Genomic DNA, 23065 nt, shown 5'->3' with positions numbered 1-23065 from the left:
AACTCCATTAACATGATGAATCATAAAGAATTCAAAGGATGTACATGGAACGTGAAAGGGATCAAAAACAAAAAGAAAAATACCATTTTTTGGGACGTAGTGAAGTCTTGGGACATGTTTGTTTTGGCTGTTCAAGAACATAATCTCTTTGGGAAAATTCCAAGAAAAATTGCTTTAGGGAGTGGGATATTTTTTATGGCAGCATTAATTTAGGCTTTAACAGCGTTATGACTATAGTTAATCATCCAGAGGGATCTCAGCCCTAGCATTATAGCTAATCATCCAGAGGGAAGAAATTTGATAGTAGAGATTATTGTAAATGGTGAAAGAATATGGGCCATTAATGTTTATGGGGCTCACAATCATAAGGTTAGGAGTTGGATTGCTAGGGTAAATGTTCAAGTGCCTTGTGTTCTATATAGGTTTTTTAAACTTTCCAAGAATAAAGTGACATAGTGATGGGGGGGAGCATTCTGGAGGACGAGGATGGCACTCCTATATATGACACCAATTCACTTGCTCTGAAATGGGTCAAGTTCTTGGGATCTACATTGAGTATGAAAGAAGACTATTCCTTGAGCAGGTTTCAAACTGAAAAACAGGTTGCTTGGTCTTCTTAATCATAAAATGGATTCTGATAAAGCTAAATGGTTAGAAAGAGAGATTAAAATGGATGAGTGTTGGTGTGCTCTACTAAAGCTGGGTAGGGAGAAGGCTCTTGGGTGGGATGGTCTCTTAACCAAGTTTTTCATAACCTTTTGGCCCTTGTTAAAAGGGGTGGTGGCTGACATTTGTAAGAAAGCTTTTAAATTGGTCTCTAGGACAAGGCCTTTAAAGAAGGATTGGTGAAACTCATTCCTAAACAGATTGCTTGCAATAGGTTTGGGCATTGGAGACCTTTCACCTTACTGACTGTGATGTATAAAATTTTAGCCAAGGTGATTGCTCTCAGAATTACTCTTGTGCTGCAAGAGATCATCTCCAAAAAGCAACATGGATTTATTAAAGGCAGGTCTATTTATGATAACAACATGGATTTATTAAAGGCAAGTCTATTTATGATAACAACATTGTTACATTCCCGTAACGCCGCTACGGGCGTTACCACAAGAGGGGACGGCCTCTGGCTCACCACCCAGCCATAGAGGAAGAATGAGGATTGCCCCTCATCCCCCAGGCTATATAGTGTGTGGCCTGCCGTCCACACTAGCCTGGCCGCCCATGACTCCGCATGGGCATCCTCTCCCACTGAACCCCGGACATGGCCATCCGGTCTGCCGTCGGTCTCACAGGCATTACAGCCTACGTGACATTACCCCCCCCTTAAGAAGAGTTTTCGTCCTCGAAAACAAACTGGGAAAACCTTTTGGAAATTGCACTACGGCGTTCCCAGGTTGATACCTCCTCATCCCTATCTGTCCATTTAACAAGTACTTCCTGGTACACTTTATGTCGGGTTTGTCTATCACGATACTGTAGAATCTTTTCAGGTTCATGTGGTATCTTTGGTGGCTCTATCAAGTCCACCAAAATCTCTGGAGAAACTGCATTCTCTAACCCGTGAACTGATTTCTTCAGTTTACTGACATGGAAGACAGGATGGACTTGAGAACTCTCCGGTAACTCAAGTTTATATGCTACGTCCCCAATCTTCTTAAGGATTTTAAAAGGACCACAATATCTAGGAGAAAGTTTATCACACTTTCCCGTTTGCATGGTTGCTGACTGCGCAGGAACCTTTAAAAATACAAAGTCACCTTTTGCAAAGGTCACTTGTCTGCGTCCTTTATCAGCAAATGTGTTAGCACGATCCTGTGCGCTACGGATGCTCTCGCGTGCAGCTTTGAGCATATCATTCATTTATTCAAGGAACTCCTTGACAGATTGAATCTTCTCCTTATCTAGGCCTACAGCCATCGGAGATCTCGGCTGGAATCCATACATTAACATGAATGGTGTAAATCCAGTCGTCGCTGAATGCTTGGAGCTGTTATAATCAAACTCCAATATGGGCAAATATTCTTCCCAATTTGATTGCTTCTTACTAACATAAGAACGCAACATATCCTCTAGAATTTGGTTAATTCTTTCAGTTTGACCATCAGACTCCGGATGATCTGCCGTACTCATACTCAGAGTAGTATCCAACTTTTTGAAGACTTCCCTTCAAAAATGACTGTTGAACTTTTTTATCTCTATCCGACACTATATCTGCGGGCAGGCCATATAGTTTGTAGAGATGTTCAATAAAGAGTTTTGCCAACTCTGGCATTTTTACAGTTTTCTTCTTGGCAATAAACTTTGCCATTTTAGTTGTCCACTACTACCCACACCGAGTCATTCCCTCGACTCGTCTTGGGTAAACCGGTAATGAAATCCATGGAAATGCTTTCCCATTTCCCTTGAGGAATCTCCAGCGGATGGAGTAGTCCTTCAACCTTAAGACGTTCATGTTTATTGACCTGGCACTTACTGCATTTCAGCACATAAGTCTGGACGTTCTTAAACAAACTAGGCCAATAAAACTGTCCTTTTAGTAGTGCATAGGTCTTCTGAATCCCAGGATGACCCGCACATGGACTACCAAAACTATACCCCGAAGGCTCGGCTAGCCTCTCCGGACTAACTCTCGCCTCGCTACCCGCCGCACCTACGGCCAGTCTCTCCGGACTAGCATTACGTGCTGGCGAGGAAGGTGGGCGAGGCTGTGACAAAGTGTGTACGCATACAGCGCGCCAGACCTCTGTAAAGACAGGATCATGCTCACACAAGCCATGATTTGGTATTTCAACCAAAACCTTAAGGTAAATTTCATGCCTTATTTTGCATCATGTCATTAGCACAGAAGCTAATGTACTGGAGAGCACTCTAGTAGCGCAAGTTCTTAGACTATGCTACTAGATATTTGTAGACTACGCTACCATGTTGCATCACCAACTTGTTAAAACTTCTCCTTGGAAAACTCTACGGCCATAGGAGAAATAAACTAGAGCCAATCTAATCATGAATCACAAGGATTAGTTCCAAAGTTGAGAGATACTTCTCTCTTAGAGTAACATCTTTGCACAAGCATATGCTCTAGAATTTTGTTGAGTTTCTAACTACCATCAATCTACGGATGGTTAAACTCCACTCTAACTTAGAGTAAATGTAACTTTTTTGAAGATTTCCCTTCAAATATAACAATCAAACTTCCTATCTCTTATGCCATACTATATATGCGGGCAGACCATATAGTATGTGGAGATGTTTGATAAAGATTCTTGCACCACTACGGGTGTCTGGAGTTACATTTAATCACTTACAACTCTTTGTTGCTATTACCAGACACATCCCTTCAAGAATGTCTGGATTGACACAACTATTCGAGTTTATGTGATATTTGAGGATATCCCTCCTTTCCCTCAAGAAAGGTTTTTGTCCTCAAAAACTGTACTCTGAAGCGGACTACGCGCTAGTGTCATAGGTCCAAGAACAAATCTAGACCGTGTTAAATATATTTTTATTCTTGAGTCCTTCCAAGAAACTTTTAAACATCTTACAACGAAGATGTGGTATAGTGTCTACGCACATATGGTGGTACTATTGATAAATTGCTTTGCAACAGATCAGTGGTTTCACACTTGTAACAAAGTGCTTCATTGTTGCATATTATTACCCTTCATAAGCGGTTACACACTTATGAATCATTTGGGTGGTTTGTACCATCTATCAAGAAAAATTCCAAACTACTAATAACCACATTATAAATCCACAGATAATGACTGAGCTTGCTGCGAAGCCATAGGTTGCTAGATAATTGATGGTAATTACACAAGCCCAATGTCTCATTACATCATACATTCAATATAAATGCAAACATCACAGTACTTCGTGATGATAAACTTAGGAATTTCATCCTATCCCTGTTCGGTGTTGGTATGAAGTATAACTATGAGAACATTATTTGCTGCCTCCTCATTATAGCGGCAAAGCTACCTAGTCATCACAGGTGGCAATCTCTACCAAGCTATAACCGATGACAAGCAAATAAACGAGTACTCTTGTAAGAACTTCATAACCATATCTCACACCAAACTCATAATCACTACGGATTAAATGCCAGGGCTTGCAAAATTGAATGTTATCTGATAGGTAGAGGGGATCATCAAACTACGGATGACCTCGACAACTCACTAGGACTAGTGATGTGTAACTTTTAAGTTACTCCACTCTCCTTGCTTATTCCATACCATCGAACAAATCGGTCCCTCGATTGGAGCAACGTCAACATATTTATGAGTACCTCGATACTCATGGATTGTGGTTCGATAATTTAGAATGTTGATCTAGAGTATCTTTCACTCGAGGATCTTAATTTTATTAGCAGCTATGTATTAGTAGTGAGTAACTACGTACCCACTATCATCACACTAGTAGCTCCATACTAGTCTGTGAGTAACTCCGTACCCAATGGCGTACCTCCCCCAAGTGGGAGTACCATATACAACCATCTATAACAAGATGCTTAAGTCACTTGTGCTAAGAAGTGACTACACAAATTCACCCCTCCATTGCACATTGCAGTACAATTTCTGGTAGGTATTACAACACGAATTTTTGGACGTCCTTATCATAGAGGTCAACTTAAAAACTAGTGCATAGGTCTTGTGGAGTCTCGGCTGACCTAACCACACCACTGGTGACTTCCTACAAAAAATGTGGCGCCGAAGTCACCACCTATGTACTTTAACTCCGTAAAGTACATGGTCTTCATCTATTGTCTAGGGAAAGTTGTAAAACATTCCTGCGATGGATTTTTATCACCCTAAAATTATTGTGCACTATTTTAGTGTGAAGAGCTTTTTTTTTCTGGGTACCATGGTTCACCCCAAGCTCATCTTTTGCTAAATTCTTCGATTTAACAAAAGATATGTCTGCCTCCGAACACTCCGGTTCAGCCCCAGACTTTGAGTTTACTTCTTAACACTCCGGTTAAGTCAAAACTCACCAGATACAGTAGGATTTACCACTAAGCTCTCCGGCTTAGCCTCCTATCCTAACTCAGCCTGAGTTTATGTACACTTCATATGTCGGATCCGATACTAACAACAACCAGGCTCATTTGGAGTGAGATACTACTCACTATTGCCATGTAAAACCTTATTAAATCCTAGAAATGCTCCACTCATTTCCCAGGGGTCATATGACTTATAGGGTTTACACGCACATGAACTTTGTAAGCAAAATAGCCTGTCATGCAATATTACAATTGCTTATGTAGGAAAGTAATATATTTCCCAAATTCATATGGTAGCAACCAAAATGTGCTCACAATCGCACACTTATGTTGAACATAGGCAAGACTACACTTGCAAAATGCTATAGGGCGTCCCCCATGCATGAAACTGTCCAACCAAACTAGTCTTACTGCTAACCTCTAGATTTAGATCACTCCGGAACTAAATCACTCTGTTAGCACTAGTACACAATCATGGTCTTGCTACCTAGAGCTTCTCCGAACTCTGTAACTGGGTTTTATCCCAACTTATGGCTATATTTGGTAAATTTCAAAGTTCAAATTTTATCTTGCACACTTTATCACTACAGACAAGTGTACATACAACTTGCCAAAGAGTCAAGTTACATGCACAAGCCTTGGTGTCCCATTCCACCAAGACTACAATCGATTCCGAGAGAATTTGATGTCCCATACCATCAAATTACCACCAAACCAATTGATGTGACGTATAAAAAGGCTCTTTCCCCCCTCGAAAGATCACCACAAACTCTCGAGCAGTGGGATGTCGACGCATGGCAATAAAAAGAAGAGAAAACCATGCTAGTAAGTTTAAGAACAGTTCTCTTCGATCACTTCTATAAGGGCATTGAGCATTACATCTCAAGACTATACCCCTTTAGATTTACCTTTGATTTGTACAAATCAATCCTAAATCTGTTATTATTATCTAGGCGTACGCTAATCCTTCAGATTAGTACTCCTAGATAAACCATTCAGTTGAGTACTGCTAGCAGCACTACTAGCCCCTTTATCCCAAGTAATACACACCTTAGGGATTACTTTTACCAGGCAATCACGTGACTAAATCAAACTAGTCACCACGTTTAGGCCCAAGTAGTGACACTATTTTGTTACTTTTAACAAGGGCTAGCTTGCCTCTACGGGCCAAAGCCTTTTGTTGCTACAAACAGTAAGCAACTTGTTTGGACACAAGGCATAACCACATCAAGACTACGCTTGTACATGGTTCTCATTTGCCAAAGATTATCACAATCCTCGAGCATCTGTTAAAAGATTGTGAAGGGTTATGAGCACTACGGCTCAATTATGCTTACCTAGATTTCTCGTGATAAGCTTTCGTCTAATTTGGGCACAACTGACGCCATTGCCAGTCCTCTTAGCCCAAGTAAAACACATTGCAGTTTTAGATTTACACTATAGCCAAACTACGTGACTTTGATGGTCAATACTAAGTGTATGCTCAGCTTAAATTTAGTCTCTCCGAACCAAATGTGTGATCACCACATGTGTTATTCTCGTGGCGCTACGGTCATAGACGTGTTCACTAGGCACAACGGCCATAGAACGGCTCTCTCTCGAACGACTCGGCACTACGGCCGTGGGATTTGTCTCTCTCTTAGCACGCGGCGCTACGGCCATGTGCGGTGGGTCTCTTTCGTGGAAAACGGGCACTACAGCCACACGGCACGACGGTCGTGTTGGATTTGTTTCGTGGGGTGTACCGTTGTTTTGTGTTTAAAAAAAAAAAAAAAATAACGGGCCGGGCCGGCGTCGCCGCTTGGGCGTGGCCGCCCGCCCGCCCGTGGGGAGCCTGGCTGCCGCCGTTCGGCATGGCCGCCCCGCCACCGCCGCTGGCATGGCCGCCTATGGCCGCCCGGGTTGGCCGCCTGGGCTGGCCGCCCGCTGGGCTGGCCACCGGGGCTGGCCGCCCCCCTCAGACGGCGCACATGCGGCGACAAAGTTGGCTCCGCTTTCGGTGCAGTTGCCATGCCCTAGGTGGAGCTGGTACGCTTGTGGTGGTGGCGGCGGAGGCCATGGAACCAGACGTACGCGCAATGGCGAGTGGCCAGACGAGACAGAACAAACTTGACACGTAGGCAAGTAAGCGTGTACAGTGCAGTTCATCTACCCTTGCAGACGACTCTCCGCAAGAGAGCTCACGTGGCAAAATGTCGACCCTGCAAGCGCAAACGAAGCCACCACTACCTCCATCTTCTTCAACGCCATTTTTCACGTCTTTCGCTGGTTTTCGCCCCACCTCAACAATGCGTGCACTGTTAAGCAAGTCGGCTGAGCGTTTCTAAGCTCTTTTCCCACACAAACGGCGCACACAGCAACGGGCCTGGGCTCAAACTTCACCTCCCTACACTCAAACTTCGCCCCACCTCAACAGCTCGGCCCTGGCTGGTCTTCGCCCCCCACCCCCACACACAGTGTTGCAATTTTTCTCTATATTGAGATTAAAATGGCGCAGACACATCAATTTTGAAAGGAAAAAAAAAAAACTAAATAGCTTACCTGCGATTCGTTTGCTGTGTGTGACGGGGAGAGAGAGAGAGAGGGAGAGAGAGAGAGAGTTCTTCCCCTCCATTCTTCCTTGACTGCCTCCCTCCACACCCTTCATTCGAGATAAGGGTGAGAAGATTGTGGATGAAAACCATCGAGTGGGCTCCGGTCCCCCGTTCACGCGCGGACTCTCACGATTCCCTCGAACCACGCTCTGATACCAGTGTTACATTCCCGTAACGCCGCTACGGGCGTTACCACAAGAGGGGACGGCCTCTGGCTCACCACCCAGCCATAGAGGAAGAATGAGGATTGCCCCTCATCCCCCAGGCTATATAGTGTGTGGCCTGCCGTCCACACTAGCATGGCCGCCCATGACTCCGCATGGGCGTCCTCTCCCGCTGAACCCCGGACATGGCCATTCGGTCTGCCGTCGGTCACAGGCATTACAGCCTACGTGACAAACATGGATATATTAAAGGCAGGTCTATTTATTAAAGGTAGGTCTATTTGTGATAACAACATGGATTTATTAAAGGCAGGTCTGTTTATGATAACATCTTTGCTACTCTAGTGGGTAGAGATGTGGCCATTAAAACTCAGCAAAAATGTATTATGATGCAATTAGACCTTGAGAAAGCCTATGATAGGATACCGTGGTCATTTATTGCAAGAGTGATGGAAAGAATGGGTTGGCCACTTGCATCTATACTCTCTCCTTGGGTGGATACTCTAAAGTGCTCCTCAATGGAAGAATAGTAGGGGGCTTTGAAATCAACAGGTGAGTCAGACAAGGGTGCCCATTAGCCCCCTTATTGTTTGCTATTGCTTCTCATCCTCTAATCTTGCTAGAGCTGGCCTGTATAGGGAAGGGAAGATTATTGGCCTAAAACTCAAACACAGTGAGCAACTGCTTATTCAATGCTTTGTAGATGATTCTCTGTTATTCTTAAAAGCTGAGAACAACAATGTGAGAGTGGCCTTGGAGATTATTCAGGACTTTGCTAATGCCTTAGGTTCTAAATGTAATATTTATAAATCTAGGATCATAAGCTTGACTAAGGACAATGACTTTGATCTTTAGAGATGGGGATGTGAGGTAGTACAAAAGGGTCACATTGTTAGACTTCTTGGGGTACCCTTTGGGGTGGGACTTACTAATAAACAGTTGGTCATGTGGGCAATAAATAGGTTTGTGGAGAAATTGAAGAAGTGGGAAGGCTTGAAAGTACCCTTTCATATCAAAATTGATATTTGTAACTCATTGTTGAATGCTTATGTCATGTTTCTAGGTCCAGTGTTAAAATTTGGGAAGTGCCACTGGAAGGAGATTATAGGTCTTATCAGAGATTTCCTGTGGAGAAATGATGTTGGTAAGAAAAGAGTCCCTGCTTGGTTGGCTTGGGAGAAGCTGGCAGTGCCCAAAAATTAAGGGGGCATCGGTATCATACATCTGCCCACCCACTATGATGCTAGAAGGATTTTGATATTACCTAGGATGCTATCTCAAGTCTCTACTTAGTCTTTGATGATAAGGGAGGTGGTGGAATTGGCTGAGGTACTGGCCAAAGGTAGATGGGGGAACTTAACTTGGATAGACAAATTGTTCTCACTTGCCCCTCTGAAAATCACATGCTCTGATTTCTGCAAAATGCTTTGCAAAACTACTGGAAAGAAAATATGAGCCTTATGGTTTGGGATGTTGGAGGGAGTGTAGCTGGAACTCCATGCTCTCATTAGGGTTATGATGGACTCTCAAGTTTAATCCCCCCTTTGTTGTTATGGATACTGAAGTGGCTAAGAGTCTTAATAACATGGCTAAGAGTCTTAATAACAAAGGCATTAGACATCTGGCTGAGATGTTGTTGGATGGAAAGAGTTAAATCTATTATCTGGCTGAGATGCTGTTGGATGGAAAGAGTTAAATCTATTATCTAGGGAGTTTTAGCTAACCAGAAAAGAGAAAAACTTGATTATTCAGGTGCTAGAGTTGCTGCACAATGAATTATGCTCCACAGCCACACAGATATCTCAGTCTGGATCAAGGACTGCAATGTCTTGGATTAATGGGGTCAAATTGAAGGATGGCAAAACTAAAGACATCTATGCACTTATGAGGAAAGGGGATGCTAATGTTATGTACTGTAACAAAATATGGAATGTAAAGTGGAGTGTTTCTAGCTGGAAAAAGAGATGGCACTTGATATGGAACTGTTAGGTGCCCAAGAAATTTTAGGTCTTTAGGTTTGTATGTGGGCACTTCCCATTGGGTATAAACTACATAAAAGAAACATGGCTAGTGGTATTTGCCCTAGATCCAGGTCCTCTATGGAAAGTGGTAAGCATGTGTTTTGGGACTATGTTGCCTTAAGGAGCACCTGGGGTAAAATGACTAGGTGGATACATAAGGGCTTAAATATTCAAACCTTTTGGGAGGACTGGCTACTTGGGAAGTGGGAAATCAGTGATGAACTCAGTGGATTGGTTTTTAACATTGTTAAAACTTGCACTTTATGGGAAATCTGGATCAGCAGAAATGAAATTGTTTTCTTGAAGACTACATGTACAGGATTGCAGGATTCTAAGTTGATGTATAAATGTATTTGCATGTGTTGGTCTATATGTAATGTAAATAAAATTTGGTATGTGGAGCTGGATTTGCTAATTCAAAATTTTGCAGAGGAATATACCTTGATGATGTTCCTGTTATCTTGGTAGAGCTTCATGCATACCAGGGGTCTTTCCCTAATGTGGATTTGTTGGATGCAGGTGAGGTGCTAGATTGAGAAGAAAAGGACAGAGATGGTACCGCAAAGAAAAGCAATTGGATCATACTTTTGTGGCTTTTATTAAGAACCCTGTGGCACTAGACCTATTGTGAAGGTGTGGTCAAAGCATAAGGAATGCTGGAAAAACAATCTCCCCGGGGTTGTAATACTGAGGCCATGATGGAGGCTTGCTTACTTTTGGGATATCAGATCTCATGGGATCAGTCCAGTTTTTTTATGTGAAGATGAAAGATGGGATTTTCTTTGTAAAATTTTAAATGAGATTAAAAAGGAGTAGATTATTGTGGTTGTGGGGGTGATGTAGGATAGAGTTGGATAGTCGGGTGTTGGGGGTGATATATGATGCCCAAAAAAAGGCTCTAAGGCGCTTATGTGGAAAATTATGATGTAAAACCATTTGTAAAGCTCTTATGTGGCCTATATTATGATGTAAATGAAAGTAGCCCATATGGAAGTGTCAGTAAGGAAATAAGCATGTTACAAACTGAAGGTTATGGAGAACTCGTGCGCACATCGAGAGACCAACGTTGCAGACAGGTGAAAGCTATGTTATGTGATGGATGCTAAGGTGTGGCCACATGCGAATTTCCGTGAACAATCTCCTGGCTCTTCTACAAGACTGTATAAAGAAGAAAGATATAGTAGCAGGTAGGGCAGTCTACTCCACCATCATTGAAGATGGCCTGTATCTGAATGCTAACCTAATATGCCTTCTTATCAAAATGTTCTCTGCCTGTGGAAGCATGCTTGAAGCCTTGACAGTCTTTGGCAATCACGAGCAAAATGTATACACCTGGTCTGGCATCATCTTAGCACATGCACAGCATGGCCAATGTGATCAGGCCTTGCTGCTTTATAAAGACATGCAAATGTCTTCTATTAAACCGAACACACACACTTTTGTCGCTGTCCTCAAGGCATGTGCCAAAATATGTGCCCTAGATCAAGTGTATGCTGACATCTTGAAACAAGGGCTTGAGAGAGATCCATATGTGGGCAATACCCTAGTTCACGTGTATGCTAGACATGGCAACCTAGAGAAGGCCCGAGAGATTTTTGACCAGCTCCAAGTGCGGGATGCGGTGTCGTGGTCTGCGATGATAACAGGATATACAAATCATGGGCATGGGTGGGAAGCTGTTTATCTGTTTCATGAAATGTGGCAGGAGAATCCTGAACCTAATGAGGTGACATTCCTGTGTACCCTTAAAGCATGTGCCAGTGTGGGGGCGCTTACTGAGGGCAAGCTGATACATGCTGAAATCATGAAATGGCTCCAGCTTGGTGTATTTCTTGGTAGCACCATAATTGACATGTATGCAAAATGCAGCAGCATGGAAGACGCACGGAAGGTCTTCGATGACTTGCCTGTTCAAAATGTGGTTTGCTGGAATGCAATTATTTCGGGATATGCTAACCGCAGACATAGCCTTGAAGTGATGCATTTGCTCAATGCAATGCAGCAGGCTGGCTTAGAGCCAAACGAGATCACGTTTGTGTCCATGTTGAAAGCATGTGCTCACATACTAGATCTAAACCAAGGCATGTTATTTCATCTTAGCATTCTTAAACAGGGTTTCGACTTAGATCCATTCATTGGTAATTCTCTGGTTGACATGTATGTCAAGTGTGGTAACACACCTTGTGCATGCATGGTGTTTGAAAAACTTGTGGTTCGAAGCATGGTGTCGTGGAATGCAATCATTGCAGGACATGTAGAGCTAGGACATGGTCAGGAAGCTCTTGCACTCTATCACAGAATGCAACTAGAAGGGTCAAAGCCTGACAGTGTCACATTCTTGTGCATTTTCAAAGCTTGCACCAGCATAGGTGCTTTAGAGCAAGGGAGAATGGGGTATAGTGATTGCATAGAACAAGGGCTGGACTCTGTCATGTCTGTCAGAAGCACTCTGGTGGACATGTTTGCTAAATGTGGCGACCTAAGTTGTGCCAAGAAGGTCTTTGACATGTTGCCGGTAAAAAGTGTCGTGTCATGGTCGGCATTGATTTCTGGATATGCTCAACATGGGCATGGTCTGGAAGCCCTCCAACTGTTTGAGAGCATGCAACAAGAGGGCATAAAGCCAAATGAGGTCACTCATGTGTGTATGCTGAAAGCATGTGCCAGCATAGCAGCCTTGGACTATGGGAAGTTGATTCATACCAGTATCATAGAACAAGGCGTTGAGTTGATTCTTACTGTTGGAGCAACCCTGGTCGTCATGTATGCAAAATGTGGCAGCCTCCTAGATGCTTGCGAGGTGTTTAATCAGTTGACTGTAAGGGACGTGGTACTGTGGTCAGCAATGATTGCAGGACATACTGACCTTGGATATGCTGAGGAAGCTTTCCAACTGTACGGAAGAATGCAACATGATGGGGTACAGCCCAACGAGGTCACCTTTGCGTGCATCCTCAAAGCATGTGCTAGCTTAGCATCCATTGACCATGGCAAGCTGATACACGCTGAGATAACAAAGCAAGGACTTCAGTCTGACCTTTTTGTTGGAAACACCCTGGTGGATATGTACGCCAAATGTGGCAGCCTAGAGAATGCACTTCGTGTGTTTGATGCACTGCCTGGACGAGATGTGGTGTCATGGTCTGCAATTATCGAGGGATATGCTAACCATGGGCACTCCCAGCAAGCTCTGCAGTATTTCCACGTCATGCAAAAACAAGGCATAAAACCAGCTGATGTGACTTATGTTAGTGTTCTGTCTGCATGCAGTAACGCAGGCCTCATTGAAGAGGGCCAGTTCTACTTCACGTCCATGAAGGACTATGACCTTGCACAAACAGCTGAGCACTATGTGTGTTTGGTGGACCTTCTTGGGCGTGCTGGGCAGTTGAATTTGGCTGAAGATTTGGTGCTTAGAATGCCGATTCAATCAGACCCTGTCGTATGGATGACCTTGCTAGGGTCTTGTGCTAGGTTTGGGAATCTGGAGCTAGGAACACGAGCATACTATTCCCTCATGAAATGTGATGGAAGAAATGTGACTGCAACTGTATTATTGTCAAATATCTATGCTGCCCACCATATGTGGGAGGATGCAAGGAGATTGCAAAACCTGGTAGCATGTAGCAGCTAGAGACATACATGATTGATGTCCAATGGATATGGATGTGTCTTCTGTAAAGAATGCAGTCTGGCCAAACAATGACTTTAATGGCTTAGCAGTGAGTCACCTGCTAGTAAGACAGTATTGTCTACCTTATCAGTACTACAAGGACTACAAGGAAGTAATCACCCTTTCAAGATATTCGCCAGCAAGAGCAGCAGACACCAGCCAAGCCACGGGACGAGCCCCATAAGTGAGTCAATCAGTTGTTAGAAGAACCATGCATCTGAGCCCGATCTTTAAGGCCCTGTCCCCTGGCAGCCAATATTCGCTAGAATCAACCAACCTTTGAGGAGCTTGTATCGCACGCTGTTGTCATCAATAATGTTCCATATTGACTTGCACAGGGCAGATACCACATGTGCCCTCTTGTGAGGGGGGTTTCCTCCAAGAGGTTTTGAACCCACAAACTCTATACATAAATCAATCTCAAGGTGACTGTGGGTAAGCTGAGCAAAGAGTTGGTTCACCTTATGAGTTTGGTTATAAATTGGCAAGGTAATTGCTGCATATTCAACAACTAGAGCACTTGGACTCCAAGCCATGCTGTCATCATCAAGGGCTCGAGCTAGACCTGGTTTTAAGAAGATTAGGATTGACATGTTCAGGCTCAAACAAGTAAATTGTCATATGAGCCAAACTTGAGGTGAGAATGTTTGTTTATTGAGAGAGCAAGCATTGGATACCTCTTTTATAACACTGTTTTGTGTCTTAACTCAACGTTGGTAATGCAGTTGTGAACAAAGCCATTCTGCAGTGGAAAAAACTCATAAAGGTACTTTTATGTACAACCTTTTTTGTGTTTACAAAGCTTACAGTATATTCTCTGTTTTGAATATTTCTAGGGTTTGTATGGTTATCAGAAGGACGTGTAGTTGGTTTTGTTTCTTTTACTTGCAACTTTATAGAATACATTAGCTTGCACTTGATCAAAATCTTGGAGTGCATTTACACCACATGGCAAAGCACAATGAATGATAAAGCTTTGCCAAAACAACTTCTAATAGCTGTTTGCGTCTGTGAAGCCATGGTGATCTGTATCAGCTCTCTGATGACTTGTATTACCACATCTAACCTCATAAAAAGGAACTCTACACAGGTCTAAGTTGTTTTTCTTTTTGAGAAGCCTTCAAGCAGTTGTGCTCAATTCCTCTTCAACAAGGACCCTAAGAAGAGGCCAGCATTAGATTGGGTATATGCTGTAGCTCTTAACAAAATATTAGTGAAGGGTTAGATTTTGTACATATTTTGTTTAGACAAGGAGAGGATAAGTAAAGGTGGATAATAAAGAACGACAAGGAGATAGTTTGGTCGGAAATTAATGCTCCACCCTCGACTTATAACTGCACAGTGCACAAGTACCAGTTAGTTCATGGTTGTAAGGCCCCCTTTATGTAGTGTGTCAGCCTGGACACCAAATAGGACCCGATTTTGACATGGGAGGGTGGTCACTGGAGGTGAGAAAGTTAGAGACAGCTTAGATAGGTTTGACACACTTCCAAATATTCTACATGCAAGCGTGGACCTCATATTCCCATATCAGGGCACACGAAGGGCCGAAGGAGGTCTTCTCAAGATACCCCATCCTTGGATTGGAGGGTTGACTGTCACGTGCACCCATGCATTGTGGTACACGGTGACAAACTGGCTCATCAATCAACAGTGCAAGAATCATGTACAGAAGTAGTACCTTTTTAGGATATTTTGTTGTATCCCATGACCCCTTTGTGAGCCCCAGTCCGGTACATGTCAGGCATGAGCTACGTAGGTCAGTCTCCCAGCCATAGAGGTCAGTGTCAGGTCAATCCTCTTAACCCACTGTGGAGAATTCAGCAGGTGCTGATCATATAGGTGCATGTAGATGTCAGCCCTAGCGATAGTATGCACTAGAAGCATTCAGTTGCATGCATGTAGTGGGGCCAGCCCCAAAGATGGGCAAACCTTGCAAGGGGTAGCCAACACCCCTAGCCATGCACATAGCACATGTCGGCAGCCCTTGTGGGCTTGGGCAGCAGTCGGCCAGGTTCTCTAGCAACCTGACCAGCCCAAGTGAACCGACCAGCCAAAACAGGCTGACCAGCATGAAATGCTAGTCGTGGGATTTTCTGCAGGCCGACAGCTTACAGGCAGCCGACCAGCACCTTGTAAGCATATAAAAAGGCAAGCCATGTTCAGTCCCATAATTCAGCAGGTAAAATCAGATATTATCAAGCAAAGTCAGTCAAGCATGTATGCATGGGCTCGAGCCTTTACATACCTACAGCCACTCTTGTGCTTTCAACCCACTGTAAAGAAGCGCAGTCTCTTTAGGAGTACTCAGCTCACCAACCCTGAGTCTCGGTCCGGTGTATTCTCTCGAAGATAGCTTCACAGTCGCCTACAGCTTAAGCACAGTTCTGCCCAACATTTGGTCGCTTTGTCCTTGTGTTCGGCGGTCAGTCAGAAGAAGAAATAAAGCAAATATTTAAAGAAAGGCTTCGTTGTTTCACACGGTCCTAGCTCGACGCATGCTACATTGGTATCAGAGCTTGGGACGGGATTCAACCAGGCAACCTAGGGTGAGAGCATCCTGTGGATGGTAAAGCTGAGATCGGAAAAAACCACTCACCCATCCACCATGGCGAACCACATGTGACAGGCCCGAGAAGACTTGAGGGACCAGTTCCAATAGACACTCCGGATTCTGGTAACTTCTTTTGATCCTTCTCAATCCTCCACAACCCCAGCCATAGCCTCGACAATAGTTATCCGTGCCTCACCGAACTTCACCAAGTATGATGGCAAGTGTGACCATTCGGTGTTGTGACTTAGTTTATTCACCAGTTTGTTGCCCACTTTCCACTTTTCAAGATCAGAGATACCCAAGACAAAGTCCATCTGGCGGCTCCACACCTCACAAGTAATGTAGTCACTTGGTGGCAACATTGGTCCTGTTTGCACACAGATTCTTACACTAGCTTACCGGACTATGATTAGGACACCTTTGTGTTCGATTTGAAGACGAGGTTTCTACCTCCATTGTACCTGACAAATCTTGAAGATGAGTTCTACAAACTCACCCAGAATGGTTCCTCTATGCTTACCTACTCCAACAAAGTGATCACATCAGCTCAACAGTTGGGGAAGTCCGAGGAGGAGAAGCTCAAGCAGTTCATTTGGGGATTGGATCCAAACATTCGGTTCCCCATTCGAAATTTTGAACCCCAGACCTATGACAGGGCTTTGACTCTTGGGCAGAATCATGAGATGATCCTCAATGGAGGCAAGCCCAAGACCGCTCCAGTCAATCCCAAACCTCAGCAGCCAACAGTAGACGCAGACCACCCAGCAGAACCAGGCATCTAACCAGCAGGCAGGTAAGGGAGCTCCCAACAACAAGGACCAAAAGAAGAAGGGTTAGATTAGCATTGGGAAGGAGCAACAAGATGGACCTAAGAAGACCCCGGAAGAAAAGATCAAGGAGGGTCATACTGGAGGATTCTTACAGTCAGATGAGAAGGAGCTGTACTTCAAGGAGAACCGTTGTTTTTTTTGCCACCACCACATGGGACATGCCAAGAAGGATTGTACCAAATGGCAAGCGGAAAAAGGCAAATAATCAGCCTCTACAATGGCTACTGCCACAACTGTACCACCCCCTCCACCCTTGCTCTCAACCACCAATGCTGTTTAGCTTTTTCCCACTTTGAATGCAGTACCCACAGTGGTATTCAATGATAAGCAGGAGCGCGGAGTTGAGGAGCGTCAGAAAGGTCCTATCAGAGCTTATGGCACAGCGAAAGGGCAACAATTTGTTGTTCTCTTTGCAAACTTTGTGAGCATGACATGTTTGGTCACCATCGAAGCATGTTTGGGTATGATGGCATTGGGATTTTCAACAAACAATATGATGGCCAAAGCGTTAAAAAAATCCAAAATCCATGAACATCAACTAAAATGGAATGATCCTCAATAATGAAAAAACTCAGTGTTTTTTTAAATAAAAACTAGTACTCAACCAGCGCGTTGTTGTTGTATGTAAAAGAAGCACGTTGATGTTGTATGTAAAAGACATTAAGAAGCACGTGGACGGGTTCACTCCCGGCCTACGTACCCATATTTCCCAGAAAGCTCAATAGTTTGCCGTCACAGTCGTCAAAGGTTTGCCTAAGTGTACTATCATTCGTGGGGATCAGAGCATTCGGGGTATTCCACTTATTTCCCACCTTCAAGCTAGTAGAGCTATTACAAAGGGAGATGAGTGTGTGTGAAGCATGCCTAACTTTTTTATTACCACCCTTCTTCCTCACAGCCTCCCCATCTTTGAGATGCGGCTCCCTTACCTGTAGAGCCAGCTGCTTGTGCTACCGGGATCTCTGCCCGCACTGCTGTGCACCCTGACCTGCCCAGCCAGGCATGCGCTTCAGTCAATGCCTCTCAACCCACTGCCCAGCCTGCTGTGCACCTTGGACAAGCTGCCCACACAGTATACAGGCCAACCATGGCCAGCTTTGAGCTTTTCCTGGGAAGAAAGCACATGGTAGCATAGCCTTACTTCTGCCCCCCCCCCCCCGCCCCCCCCCCCCGTCTCATGGTTAACTTGCATATCAAAGAAGCGCTTTTGAGCCCTGAGCCCTGATGGTGTTTCTCTTGATACTTTTCCCCCTCATCTACTGATTGCTTTCACACGTACAAGCCAATGCCTCCATTGCCCAATTATCCTCTTCACATAGCATTGCTTATCAGCGCCTGCTGATTGACTCCTTCTAAGAGGTCTTTCAGCCCTGAAAGACACCCTCTATGGCTATAGACAATCTTCCAAGCCGTTGTATGGGAACATCATGGGCAAAAAACATGGCTTTTTCATGCACTCTGCTGTCCAGCCGGCACACACACTGTTTTTTCACCTTTCTTCGCGTTTTGCACATCCGTGCAAACCTTTCTTGGCTTCCTTCCACACCATGGGTAACCCGTAAAGCACTAGCTTGTGCGACAACCCCTCAATCTCCACATTCATGGGTTCTATCCTCGTCAGATTTTGCTATGATACCAATGTAATTTTCCACAAACCATGCCCAAGGATTATCTGACCTAGAATTGAAACCCTAACGAGGTTTCATAGACCCGACGTCGTATGCATGGCATGACCGCGATGGATTGTGGCTCATGACTCACAAGTCACAACCCAACCATAGGTTCAGTGCCTCGAACCACCCCCAAGCCTGAGGTCTAATTGCCAGGAGCTTGCTTCGTACTGATGGCCCCAACCTAGTGTTCCATACCACTAGGCCAAACCACACCTTGCAGCTCCATGGCCACGAGATCTTGCACACTTCCTTGGTAGCCCTAGGCCATTGCGTGATTACTTGACCTCGTGCCTAATAAGTGACCCCAAGGTCACTTAATTGGCCCTTGCTATATTTATTAGCTTTCTTGCTTTATTTATAAGCTTTCAACCATTGTTAGCCCTAGGCTATTAATTATAAGCTCTTAGCCAATCTAGACCTCTTTTTGCTAGCGCCTTTAGCCCATGTGTAGACTTTCCTGGTCCCCATGCCCCAGCTAAGCCTCAACCCTAATCTTGGGTCAACCCTAACCCTAACCTTGGGTAAGCACATGCCCCTAGCCCTAATCCTAAGCATGTCGGGACATAAGACCCCACAATTAAGTATCATGTCAGTAGGTTCAAACCAGCCATTGCCCTAGCATGAGCAAAAGAGCAAGCCCATATGTCGAGAAGAATGAGTCCTCTTCCTTGAGAATCTCTCAGCAGCTTCAGAAACTCGGCCTAGTAAGAACAATAGAAGAGGGGTGACTGAACTCTTATCTCGAGAAGAGTTTGAAGGCCATTGGAGGAAAAATAGGTGTTTTACTTGTCATGCATTTTGAGCAATCAAAAAGGGAGTGCTGCAAGGCATCGTGGGCATTGGGACCCAGTGCGGTGTCTTGTGCATGAATGTGTATGCTTTTATTCCATTGTTTAAACAATATGAACTACTTATTTCCCTTAGTGCTAGGCTTCATTATGGCTGAGTCTGCCTTGCATCTCCGGAGGTTTGACAGAAACTCAGTACAAAGGGCTTTGTGTGAATATATGCACTTGTGTGTGTGTGTGTGTGGGGTGTGTGTGTGTGGAGTGCGTATGTGAGAGCATATCTTGATACAGAGTTCTACACCCACTATTGGGCGCACTGATGACGTTAGTGGGGATGTCGTAGTATCTACTCCATACTATGCATAATGGAGTTGATAGTTATATAGTCTTGTGGCTTGACTACCATGAGTATATAGCATGCACGTTCCTAAAAGGTGAATTTGGGCATGTTCCTGGATTCATCTAGGTATATATATATATACATATTTGCATTGTTAAGTAACCACTTCCATCAGACTCTGACATTTCCTCCTGCCTGCCCTGGTTCTATGCCCCTGCTTTTCACACTTGCCCTCAGCCATGTGTGAGTCTGATTTGCAACTTCCTCTCTCCATCATCCTCTCCTTCCTCCCCTGTAGTCCCCTATGTTTTTGGCTTTTTCCTTCCTCCAGAAATTGTGATGGGCTGCCCTCACATGCTGTGGGCTTCTCTGGCCTTTTTTTGCAAGATGACTTTTATGGCAGTTGCTTCGACTGTTGTGGTGGGCTGCCCTCACATGCTTGTGGGTTTCTTTGGCCTTTTTTTGCAAGATGGCTGTTACGCGTGTGGGCTTCTTTGGGTTTTTTTTGCAAGATGGCTCTTATGGCAGTTTCTCCAACTGTTGTGTGCCTGAAGGGCCAAAGGTTGGTGGCTACTAACTAAACGAGGCTAGACCATTGAGTATTGGGATGTACTGAATCTGATTTGGCACGTTGCTTTTGTGCATGGTTTGCTGGATGATCACAAGAATTTTGCGAGAAAAAATAAACTGGCAAACTTGGACCATAATTTACACTTTACTAAAATATTTGATCATAAAAATGGATCCAACTGTGGGAGGAATGTGATGTCACCATTGACATTGATGCTTCATGATGTAGAAGAAGAAGAAGTGGCAGAAGTAGGGAAAGAAAATGGCTTCGAACAGCAAGATTGATTCTTTCTTTCCATAACAAATGAAGGAAGAAAGACTCAAGGTATTGAAATCTTCAAAGGTTCTCATTAAGGCATGAGTAACAATATTTGTCTATGCTGTGATTGTGGTGGTCATCAAGCCAAGGATTTCCATAACAAATGAAGGAAGAAAGACTCAAGGTATTGAAATCTTCAAAGGTTCTCATTAAGGTATGAGTAACAATATTTGTTTATGCTGTGATTGTGGTGGTCATCAAGCCAAGGATTGCACTATATTTTGGTCTTCAAAAAAGGAATGTAAGGGCGTAACCATTGTTAAGGTCTCAAATCTAGGTATGCGCCTTAATGTTCTTAAGTATGGAACTTTACAAATTGGGTAAAACTTTTGATAGTCAAGGTTTATTTTCTTTGTTTTTTGGACCACATAATCTAATTATAATTAGGGGGCATTTTATATAGACATGTTCAATAATAGTACTCAATTTTATTGATGTCCTAGCAGTGCAGGAGTTGGAGCTGAATCTCACATTAAGCAAGAGTAGTCAAAGTTATGTGCTGGAGTTTGCCAAGGGAGCTCTCAAAATGTGGGATCATTGCATGTAGAAAGGGTCCCCCTGTGGCTAGTACTACAACAAAATTTTGAACCTATTTAAGTTTTAATAATGGATCGAATCAATTTATTGCATTGCAAAGAATGATTCTTTTTTGAGAACATGGACTAATTGCAAGTTTGTTTGTTAACAAAAAACAAACACAAAAAGTGGTCATGTTGCAATCCATATAATGGCCATGTACAAATTTTAGCCTTTTCCCATTTGAATTTAGTAATATACTAAACACGTCCACTTTACACGGGGAGTGCTAGAACGATGTTGGAATGCAAGAAAGGCCGTCTTGCCATGTGGAATTAGTTTATTTTATGTATTACTAATAAAATTTAGTGTTCCCTTGCTTTTAGTGTTTTTAGAGTGCCTCTAGTTTTAGCTTAGAGAAACATTTATAAAAAAACTTGATTTCTTACATACCATAAATGTACGTTTTGAGGACAAGTTATTGTACCTTTGGGTTGATGTCTTTTAGATTGCAGTGTTTTCTCCTTTCCATGTTGACTACTGTTGGCATTGGAGATTTTGTGACCAGCTTTTGGAGAGTTGCTTAAGATTGATTTATTGAGTGGCTAGGATACGATGATAGAATTTTGGGCCTTTACTGACTTTACAGTATACCACATTACAATCAACCTTTGGTTTAGATTGCTAGACAATGCGCATGCGATGCATGGCACCGTGCTACATATGGAGAAGTTTGAAGAATAAGGCTACTAAGGTTGGGGTTTCCCATAGGTGTGATACCCAAGGTAGGCACAAAGTATCTTGATGCAGAAAAACCAGCCACTTCAATCAACATTATGAGTGCTAAGAGAAAATTCACTCGCACCTGTGGCACTCAATTTGTGGATTCTCGCCAAAGTTACAAGCTAGATGTCATCGGCAACCCCACTTATCAATGTTTGGCTAGACTTTCCAATTAGAAAGAACTTGGAAAGGCGAAGAACACTTGTCATTGGAAACATGGGTGTCCGTAGTCAACCAGCACTTGAATTGATGCTCATCCGCATGTAGAAAACAACAACAAAATTAAATGCTTCGGGTGTTTTACATAGGATATACACATGGTTTCTAACCCTTTGCAACACAAGTTTCATGTAGCACCATCAATCGCCCCTCCAAATCAACTTCTTGAACCTCACCACACCACCAACTGCCCCTCCAAACCAAGTCCCATCTTCAACATCCACAATTCCCTGAACTCTAATAAGCTTTGCCAAGAACATATGGAGCCTCAACATCGACGTCCCCTCTCAACACAAATCTAGCCTCATTGTTAAGATTTGTCTCCGAAACAAGATCCTCGACCATCAAGACCCCTTCTGCAACATCCAATGAGAAAACTAAGTGTTACAACCCCACAAATCTCCAAATCGCAAAACACGAGTGATTAGAACAAACCCAAGAGGGGTGCAGACTAGCTCACTCCCAATCGTAGGTTCTATGCTTCAAAACCACTCCCAAGCCAGGGGCTAAATTCATGATAGTCCTTGGGCATGTTGATCTATGCTCTACCACATGTGGTTGAAGTCTTAGTTAAAATCTGACCAAAAGTGAGGTTATAACAACAATAACTCATGGTTTGCTTATATAGTGCCCACTACTGCTATAAATAACCAAACTGTTATAATTAGCCTTAGCCACCCATATTAGCCTACATTCTCTTAATCCCAAGGCACCTCTAACCCTATTGGATTAGGTCCACTAATCCAAGGATTAGCACTAGGTACATAACATCCTTCCCCTCCTCGGACGTTTCTACTCTTGGAAACAAAATCTATCTAAGAAAGAAAACTAGAAAACCTCTGCTATAAATTAGCATCTATCTCCCAAGTCAAGTCTTAAAACATAAGATAAGTCCCCAACCTCAACAAACTCCTCAGGAAGCACAATGCTATCCTCAGCACCCAGCATCTCTTTCAGTCTACTGACATAAAAGACTAGGCAACATGGGAAACTCAAACTTTATCTGACAATTGGCTACATGA

General features: G+C 43.6%; 1 protein-coding gene across 9 annotated transcripts; it reads left to right on the top strand.

Annotated features, from left to right (window-relative positions):
• Positions 1-10697: 10697 nt before the first annotated feature.
• Positions 10698-21229, top strand: LOC147603730 (pentatricopeptide repeat-containing protein At3g09040, mitochondrial-like). Of its 9 annotated transcripts, none has more exons than XM_086795805.1 (4): positions 10698-14088; positions 14177-14217; positions 20439-20531; positions 20977-21229. In XM_086795805.1, exon 1 carries the CDS (start codon positions 10878-10880, stop codon positions 13410-13412), a length of 2535 nt encoding a protein of 844 aa, XP_086651931.1. In that variant the 5' UTR covers positions 10698-10877; the 3' UTR covers positions 13413-14088; positions 14177-14217; positions 20439-20531; positions 20977-21229. The 9 variants fall into 9 exon arrangements, with proteins under 9 accessions (XP_086651931.1, XP_086651929.1, XP_086651930.1 ...); XM_086795803.1 differs by having other exon boundaries at positions 20972-21229; XM_086795804.1 differs by having other exon boundaries at positions 20436-20531.
• The last annotated feature ends 1836 nt before the right edge of the window (positions 21230-23065 follow it).

The sequence above is a fragment of the Cibotium barometz genome, chromosome 63 (assembly GCF_041138505.1).
Source record: "Cibotium barometz isolate CiBa-2024 chromosome 63, ASM4113850v1, whole genome shotgun sequence".
Classification (NCBI taxonomy): domain Eukaryota; kingdom Viridiplantae; phylum Streptophyta; class Polypodiopsida; order Cyatheales; family Cibotiaceae; genus Cibotium; species Cibotium barometz.
This window is presented reverse-complemented; position numbering and strand designations above follow the sequence as displayed.